Raw genomic sequence first — 9,835 nt, 5'->3', positions numbered from 1 at the left:
ACGAGAGCCGACAAGGCACAAAACTTGTTTTCTGAATGCCAAAGTTTTTTTAGAAAAAGAATATAAATCTATTTAGTCAGATGTTTATTATATTTTAAGAAAAAAAAAAACAGTGGGGATACGAATAACGCAATCGTATATATTAAGGGTTGATAAGGATGTTATTAATTATAATTAAATATTTGGTTATAATTAAATGCTATTTGTTCAATTATTAAGCAATTTTATTTATCTAATTATTATTAAACAAATGGCATTTTAAAGTAAAAGTGTTTTATTATTACTATAATTGAATTTAGATTATTTCAATTAATCTGTTATTATATATATGTTGTATTAATGCTATTAATACAACATAATTTTTTTTATATGCAGAGAGATCTATCTATGTAACATTACCATTTATAGTTTTGCTTTATGCAATCCTCGTGTGTCAAGAAAAATTTCACAAGAAGTTATTATGACGTTCGTCTGATAAACGGACTGATTTATGCATATGTATATGTATACGTATCCAATTGGAATTATTTCTTAATTATTTAATGGCTAAGAATAAATAAAGCGCTAAAAATACAAATAAAATCAGTAATATTAATTTCGAGTAAAATAAATTTAAAATTATTGTGATGAAGAAAATAAGCATATATATGACTAATGATGAATTAACAGTGAAAATCTTTGTACGCTAAGAAATAAATCGCAAATAAATATTACATGTGATATTTTCCAATTTCTTTGATATTTATTGGTTATGAAAAGATTTGAACATGATAATCCAAAATATACATTTCTGTGAAAGATATTTTATTAATTGTAAAAAATAAAATAAATAATAAAAATTTAATACTGAATAAAATAAATGATTTATTTGTTAGGAATAAAATTTCATTTCGTTATATTTAAATAAAAATTCATTTTATTAAAATAAACATTATGTTACAGATAATTTTTTGTACATCTTTTTCTCAATTAATAATATATAGCTTATTTGATATATACGATTATTTTTTCTCAATGGTTGGTTGAAATTTTTCCAAAACTGAACGTATATATTGCACATCCATAACTTCAAGATTATTTTTTATTTTAACATGAGACACCACAGCTAATAATATCTCTTCTAAAGAAACTTCTTCTAAAAACAGACTGCTTTAAACATGAAAGTGGGACAAAGTTCAACAAAGCAATGAATCATTTATAAATATTATAGAAGATTAAAGCATCAATGTGAATTTTCAAGTTAAGGTTCGATTTTCATTCCTACGTCGTCGTAACGTGATTTCGGTTTTATGTATATACGTTTATTAAGTATATACGTAATTTTCATTATATTGACCTACTAATATATTTATGAACCAGCCATCGATTTTTTCTCTCCCTCATCTCTTCTTCCAATCAAAGCGACCCTAAAAATCATCCTGACAGTCCACCTTCACCCTGTTAAATAACGATCATTTGCGTCTCGCAAGTCGCGAACAGACGTAGCATCTAAAGAGCGTTAATCGTCTCGTAAATTATTTATTGCGACACCATGTCAACGGAAACGCGCGTGACTGCACGGGCACGCCTCAATGAAACGCATGGGATTTTCAGCGCTCAAAGTTGAATTTCCGTCCGTCGTCGATAATCGCAACAAAAATAGAAAAAAAATAGAAACCATAGGTATATTGAACGCATCCAAAAATATATGTACGACAAAAATGTTGAGCAGTCCAAAATGCACGAATAATCATCGATAATTTGCAGAAAATTGAAAAAGGAACATTCATTTTTCGCGCGCCATTTTATTTCGCTTGCATTTCGAATCTCGATATCATACTCGCGCAACACGACTTTTTATCTACTTATTAGTTATCTCTTTATTTATACGATTTTTCGCAAACTGGATTGATTAGAAATTGAATTAACTGAGAATTAAATCCAAGCGTCAGTATCTTATATGGGTAGTGTTTAATTTACTCCATTATTATACTTAACTTTTATGAAATGAAGCCTCAGTATTTTTTGCGATTTTAAATTTAGACGTGATAAATTTATATGCAAAATGGGATATATCCATAGGAATAGGATATACACGACTCACAAAAAATTTATCAATAATTCTTATAAAGACGTAAAACAACACAGTAATTTATAAAACATGTTCGCAAAATTTTATTAGGGAATAAGAATGATAAATATATATACGAATAATAGATAATTCTAATCTTTTGCATATATTACAATTAAGTGTTATGATATAAGGCAGACACGTTCATATAATAATGTATTGTATTCATATAATCTATTGCATTTAATGCAATGAATCCAATCTGTTCACTTTGTGTGCTTTGGGCATAAATCTTGTATGCTAAAAATGTTGTATATCTCAAATAGACATACAAGTTGGATAGTTAAAATATTTTTATTTAAAACGTAGTACTGCCAATACAAGTGTATTTTGTATTTCAACGGAGCAGTATTTATTTATTTAGATTGGTATTTAAACATGATAGTATTATATACTTTGTATTTAAAATTGAAAGGTTGAAAGTTTTTTGTATTTTTTCAAATAATGAGATTGATTGTTATAATCTTAGTATTTAAAATATTAAATACAAAATACTTTTATATGCTCCAATTAGATACAAAATACAAAATTTAATTGTTTTACAAATATAATTAAATGTATAATTATCTTACAAATGTTTTTTAAATAAAAGTATTTCGAATACATGCCCAGTCTTGCATACAAGCCATTAAATTAAAATACATTGTTGACAAATCGATTCATTTCACAATATAATAATTTCGTTAATATTAACAGTAAAAAAACTAAAATCGCAATACAGTACTAATATAAAGGCATAACAGAGATGCAAATTACGATTACTTCTCCTATTTTTTTTTAATTATTAATAGGCGTTATAAATACCGGAACTACTCTTTCAATTATATACATTTATTTTGTAACCTTTTTCTTTTATTGTTTTCTATATATTCTTTTATATTTTTATTGATATAAATGTTCTTAGCTTGAGAGAATTTTATCCTAAATCGTGTAATAAATAAAGCTATCTATCTATTTGTTTAATCCACTTTCCTTATCTACTTGCGACAATAAAACTGTATTATTGTAACAAATAATATGATAGTGACATAGAATTCTTTCGCATATCAACTTTATCAAGGCTCGATCTTCGTGCCCTGTGAAAATCTCAATAAGTAAGTTTATTGTAGGATTTTGCAGAAGTTTCGACAATCATGAGGATCGATCGCGTTCTTGCGCTGCTCGATACCCTTATTATTCGCCTTCACAACAAGATCAACGACACTTTTGCGCGCCAGCGAGTTGTTTAACTCACAGATAGCCGTCGAGGCCTCCACCACGCGATCAGCGATCACGAGCACGACGGCTGATTCGTGGTCGTCGCGCAGAAACGTAATAATGATAAATAGTAACGAGATACATGGGGTTTTTCAAATAGAAACGAATGATTTAATTTGGAATGAGGCGTGAGTCTGTATCAATTTTCCTGTCGAATACCATCACCTTAAAGGCGATTAACTTCGATAAAAATATCAGTCGAAGTGTACTCGACATTATTTGTTGCGTATGGCGATTGTCTGCACACTCTAAAAAATATGATATGAATTTAATACCATAAGATGTCAATATAATTCTCAATGTGTTGATGTTAATATTAACACTAGGGATTTTAAATCCACAACCATGTTAATATTAATACCAACATGATGAAAATTATATGGACATTGCATGGTGTTAAATCCACACTCACATTTTTTAGAGTGTATAGCAGTTTGCTAAACTTATTCGAAACAACAGACGATTGTGATTTTTGCTGAAACATATATGTGTACAAGTTTCTGTAAAGTTTTAGAAATAATGAAAAGTTATTATATTAAGTAACTATACTGATGTCACACACACATGTAACTAACATAGACATGCAAAGTATTGCTTCATTCAGCAATATCTTCTGAATGTAATTTGTCTAATCTAGTCTAAATTAAGCAAATTGCATTCGCGGATCCGAATCCATTGCGTACGAATTGAAAACAAGCCTGACCGGACGAGAGAATGGAATTAACCATTCTGCGAAGTGGGCGGCCGATATATTTAACACAATCGTCGCCAAGAAGCATTCCTCGTTAGTTCCTAATAACCAGGAATTTCGGTTTTTTTCAAATTTTTTGAGTACTCTTTTTAATTGTGTTTTTGCACTTTCCACTTAGATAAAAAAATAAGAAAAATTATAGAGGAAAGATTTTTGTTACAATGAACTCTAAATTTTTTACAGTGAAATTTTTTGAAGTGAAATCTCATTCCAAGAAAGTAAAAACACAACTAAAATATTTTACTTCTTGGAAGATAGTGATTATTGTCACTTTTTTAGAGTAAATTCTCACTTCAAAGGAGTGAAGTCTCACTCCAAAAAAGGTGAGATTTCATTCTACAAAGAGTGTCACTTTTTTTCAATAAGTGAAATATTTTCACTTTTTTTCAAGGATGATTGCATTTTCACTCTCTTGGAGTGAGATTTTATTGCAAGAAATTTAGAGTGTGGTGTATACAATTATGAAATTTTAACTCAAAATGATATTGAAATGAATCATGATTTATCAAAACATGCCTTTTGATTAATCAAAATATGCATTTTGAAGCTATTTTGATGTCATCATGATTTTTTTTGTTCTGCTCGAATAGTTTTCGGAAAAATATGTATTTTGCATATCGATTCATTGTAACGAAAAATCACGCCACCAATTGTTGAACGCAACCGATGTAATCAACAACATGCGTTCATCGAATCTGTTATCGTCGAAAAAAGGACGAAGACAACATCAACTGACGAAGCGATTTATCTCGCGGTTGTTACATTATACATTCTTCATTATTCGATTACTAATTTCGCTATCTCACACAAATTTCCATTTTTATCTTGCCAATAGTAAATTGATAAATAACGTTGACGTCGAAACATGGCTTTCGCAATACGGCTTTCGGCTCGAAAGATATATTGAAGTAAGAATATCAAAATTTTTTTCTAATATATTTATTATCTATTCGATTAACATTTAAAACGTATAAAGTTTCCGTTGCAATGGCATTCAAGAGATGCGAAATATAATACGTATATTTTTACTTTTGACTTTCCGATGCGTCATTGTTTTGACGTTTTACGGCATATGCAAGTAGTATAGAACAAAGTGTTCGCTTCAAGGTATCGGCTGCTTCCATGGATTGTCGATCCGAAAAGGCTCGTGCGGGCTCCTTCCGCTCGTTGCCGATTACTCCGGATGCGGGTTTGTCGCTACATATTAGGGTATGTTATAAACAACGCGGTAATGTAGAAATACAGAACATTTTTTTCTTTTTTTAATAATTTACTCACGTAAGTGAGAAAGAAAAGCTTTAGTTAAAAGGTGACTAAAGATTATATACAAAATGAGGGTAAATATATATATAATCGATATTATTTATTTCCAATAGTTTTTTATACTTATACATCGAATAATTTTCATTGAATTATCTAGACTTCTAGATTATCAGATCCAATGTTTTCTAAAGAAAGAATTAAAAGTGCATACGAAAGAAATTCCAACGATAATCATTTAATTATTAGACAAGTATAATATGTGTAACTTAGAACATAATCTATGGAATCTGCTTTCTTTCACTTTCTCTTGAAAATTAAATGTGATTGATTTTAATTCGGTTAGTTTTCTCAGGTATCTCTAGTAGAATAAGATTGAAACGAAAAAGAAGATAAATAAAAGAGAGAAAAAAATAAGAAGATTAATTATATCGATGCTTCGAAATTGTATCTCTTCAACTGAGAAACAAAATATAAATCGAATAAAATTACGTAATTTTGCAAAAAAATATCAGCTATAATGGTACGAGGAAAAATGTGCGAATTTTTATTGCTTAGGACGCAGGTCATTGCGTTCGCATAAAATAAGAAACAACGAGAAAGTTAGAGGAAGGGATAAAGCAAAACAAAGAGGGAGAAAGAAAGAGAAGTGAGTTTGTAGTGAAGGACGAAGAGATTCGCAGAAGCGAAGAGACGAGGCCGTTCACGGTATGCGAATGAAGAGATGGAAAGAGAGAGAGAGAGAGAGAGAGAGAGAGAGACAAGAGACAAGAGAATCGCGAACCCGACAGAGTGAAAGACGTACACAACATTAGAACGGTGGGGGAGAGAGGAAAGGAAGGAAGGGGGGAGGTGTAGAGGCATGACGCTCGCGGGGCGCGCCATGACGTATCGACCGTGTTCGCCACGCGCGCTGACGTCACGATCACGGCCCGAGTCGGACCAAGTCAGACTGGGAGCACGTGAACAGCACGCCTGCGATCACGCGGCCACGGGCTGACCGGGCGGCGCCGATTGGCCGGCCGCCGGCGAGCCCCTCGTTGCGATTGGTCGCGCCCGCGCGCGCCGCGTGATCACGCACTTACACACGCAACGGGCGCGGATCGACGCGTCCCATAGCCAGGCGCGCCGACCTGAGAGCCTCATTGCATCGCGAAACACCCGTGGGTTCGCGCGTACCCACTCGTCGTTCCAGTCTTATCTCGACGAGGGCTCGCCGTACACACGCGCGCGCGCGCGCACTCGCTTGCTCCGTTCTTTCTCGTTTCTTCTCTTCTATTTCGCTTTTTGACTTGGGAAACAGTGTCTGGTTCCCATTTTTTTTCTTATCTCGAGTCACGAATCGTGTTCATCGTTCTTTGCGTGAATATGGATACGAATCAGGCGCCTCTTTCCCCACCGGCCTCGCCCCAGTTGAAACATGTAAGTGGCAGCGAATTAAATATACCGCCATAACATCGTTCGCCGTTGCCCGCGAAACTCGAACGTCTTCGTTTCTACAGTGTTAGAGAGTTTTGTCGTCATTTTGTGATTGAGTGAATTGTTATATTTATAGTAAAATAATAATTTTTATTTACAATATCAGGACAATTATGAAATTTATAAGTTTTATATATTATTGTATTCTAAATTAAGTTTATTAATGTAAATTTGATTTTTTAATATTCTACATTAACTTTAAATTTTATTAAAGTTTAGTCTGTGAAGTTATCTGAAAATTAAATTTTATTTTTTGTTTGATGATTGATGCTTATCGACATTCTCTCTCAAAAACGAAAGAATTGTGACATAATGAAATAAAACAAAAGGAATAAAGAAAATATTTATATAGAAATTAATATTTATCAACAAATAATGTATATATTAGGAACATGCGTTTGTATATAACTTTTAATAACTTGATTATCTTTAAAAGAAGGTTAGGAAAATAAAAGTATTCATTTATCTTACTCTTTAATTGTATTTACCTTATATGTATATATTATAATTGAGTGTTACTGGTACTTGATATATTGGAAACATATTTTTTACAAAAATAAAATCCTAACTCGTATACTTTATTTTAATAGCTTATGTGTCTTGGACTAGATAATTTTATTCAGCAGGCATTTACACGATAAATTCCTTTGGCGAAATTGTGCTCTCATGCTTTCTTTTGTTTCGCAGATGGAACCACTACAGTTATCGTTCAGCGTTGCGGCTCTGTTAGGGGAAAAGCTTTCGAATCAGTCGACAAAATCCAAGAAAGATGAAGAGGACGCAGGCTCTCACCCCGTTCTACCGCCTACCCCTCAGCCCTCCGACTCGGAGGAAGATGAGCCACCCCGAAAGCGGCGATGCGTCGAGCATTGCGAGCTGGCGAAGGTAAATAAAGCAGAATGCCTTATCAAGAGATAGCTATGTTTTCCTCCGTTTCTTTCTTTTTCTCTTTCTCTCTTTCAGTTAACGCTAAGTATTTCTGAAATATTTATAAAATATTTCTATAATCTTCAAATAATATACCAAGGATATTCCGGAAATATTTTGAGAATGTAAGCAATATTTAAGTTGCTAAATATTTCATTATTTGTACAGCGTTACATATTCGGAGAATATCCCGTATATATTCCGCCAAATTATAATTTTCCTAAAAATTTTAGGTCCAGAGGACCTTGAATAAATTTTTAAATAAAATTATACTGTCAGAAACACATTTTTTTTACTTTCACCTTGGAGTGCAATTTTGGGAACTCACTTCAAGTGAAATGTGGTCTTTTTATTTTTTCCTATGTAATTCTTCTTCACTAGTTAATGTCTTTTCACCGCGATTCTCTGTTAGTAAAGATGGGTATATTACTCGCGGATGAGTGATTTTCGTGATATATATATATACACAAAAAATATTCGTACAATATTCCGAATTTCATTAATATTTCTATATTATATTTATTGTCATGAATATTCTGCGAAAATACTTTCACTCTTCCGGAATATTCGACACATTAGAAATGCGAATCAAACTTTCCGTGAATGATTAGCGTTAGCTGACAAAGGGAGACTCTGGAATGATCCTCATCGATTTCAATGAAACTTGGCAGGAAACTTGTAAAGTGTTTTCCCCTGAATAAAAAACCATTCCCCATTTCGGCATAGATGATCTACCATTTCTGAGATATTTTTATATTAAAATTGATAATTGCATTTCCTTTAGAGATTTACTAGAACGTTCATACTCGAGCATTTGTAGCGTAGTGATGGGAACTCTCCAATGTTTCGTTGACAATCTGCTCTCTTTACATTTGTAATCATTTTTGAAACGTTTCTAATAATACTTATATCAAATAGATAATTATAATGTTTTATATCGAGTAGACAATAATATTTCGTATCAAGTATATAAAGTTAATTATGAATATTGCGTTAAAATAATAAAAAGAAAGTTGTTATATCCATTACGTTACAAATACTCGAGTATAAACGTTCTCATAAACTCTCATAAACATAAAAGGAACTGCCGTTATCAACTTTAATATAGAAATATTTCGGAAACGATAGAACGTCTACGTCTAAATGGGGGTGATTTTCATTCAGAGGAATTCTACAATCCTGTCAAGTTTCATTGAAATCGGTCAGGGTCACTCCGGAGCCTTCTCTTGTGAGTCTCTTCATTTTTTATTCTTCTTTTTTTCTTAGTTTCCCTTCAATTTATTGGCTCGTTTTAATCGACTGCAAAGTGGGTCAGAGTTGTTGTAATATGATTCCGTTTGAATGCGCACCGTTCCATTGATCCTTTCGTCTTTTTATCATTCGAGTAGCCGTACCTTCCGACGATATTTTCGACAAAAAGTGCTGACTGCTATGTTGGTTCCTTATTGATAAAATAGCTTGTAATATTTTCTTTATTTAGCAGAGAAAAAAAATTTTTCAACTGATGTAAAATTCTTCATATGATTAATTTTGCCCTTAGTTCTTCTTGCTGGATCTAAATGTATAAATCAATTATATTAAAGAATTTTATAACAGTTGCAAAGCTGTTTTCTCTGCTGAACGCAGTTACAATCCGATAAGATGATATATGTATATTTAACATTCTGCAGTATATCCATCTATAGCTTTAAATTATTTCTTCTAGACTGTCTGTCATTCAGTGCTATGGAATGTTTCAAATTTGCTCTATTTTTAAAACCGGACTTGAGATACATATAGTTGTACTTATCCATTTGAATAAACTCATTAAACTGAATAAATTTACGATTTATTTGTTTCTTCATCGGGCGTAAAGGAATTCTTCAGAATAAAACATACAACCCCAGGCAGCATACAATATTTATAAAATATTTACCAAAATATTTATAAATATTTATAAGATTTATTTTAAATATTTTGTAAATATTTTTGTGGTCTTAAATTGCATAGATTATAAACATTTATTATAAACATTATGAAATATTTATTGTAAATCTTGTAATAAATGCTAG

At 31.8% G+C, this 9,835-nt stretch overlaps 1 protein-coding gene across 2 annotated transcripts in view; it reads left to right on the top strand.

Annotated features, from left to right (window-relative positions):
* Positions 1-6,530: 6,530 nt before the first annotated feature.
* LOC108753579 (Krueppel-like factor 13) overlaps positions 6,531-9,835 on the top strand; it is a 5,590-nt gene continuing 2,285 nt past the window's right edge. Inside the window, exons 1-2 of one of the 2 annotated variants that reach the window (XM_018495290.1) lie at positions 6,531-6,800; positions 7,545-7,742. In XM_018495290.1, the coding sequence (XP_018350792.1) occupies positions 6,747-6,800; positions 7,545-7,742 (252 nt within the window). In that variant the 5' untranslated portion in view covers positions 6,531-6,746. The other variant, XM_018495300.1, reaches the window with a different exon arrangement.

This window comes from Trachymyrmex septentrionalis, unplaced genomic scaffold, assembly GCF_001594115.1.
Source record: "Trachymyrmex septentrionalis isolate Tsep2-gDNA-1 unplaced genomic scaffold, Tsep1.0 scaffold114, whole genome shotgun sequence".
NCBI classification, from domain to species: Eukaryota; Metazoa; Arthropoda; class Insecta; order Hymenoptera; family Formicidae; genus Trachymyrmex; species Trachymyrmex septentrionalis.
This window is presented reverse-complemented; position numbering and strand designations above follow the sequence as displayed.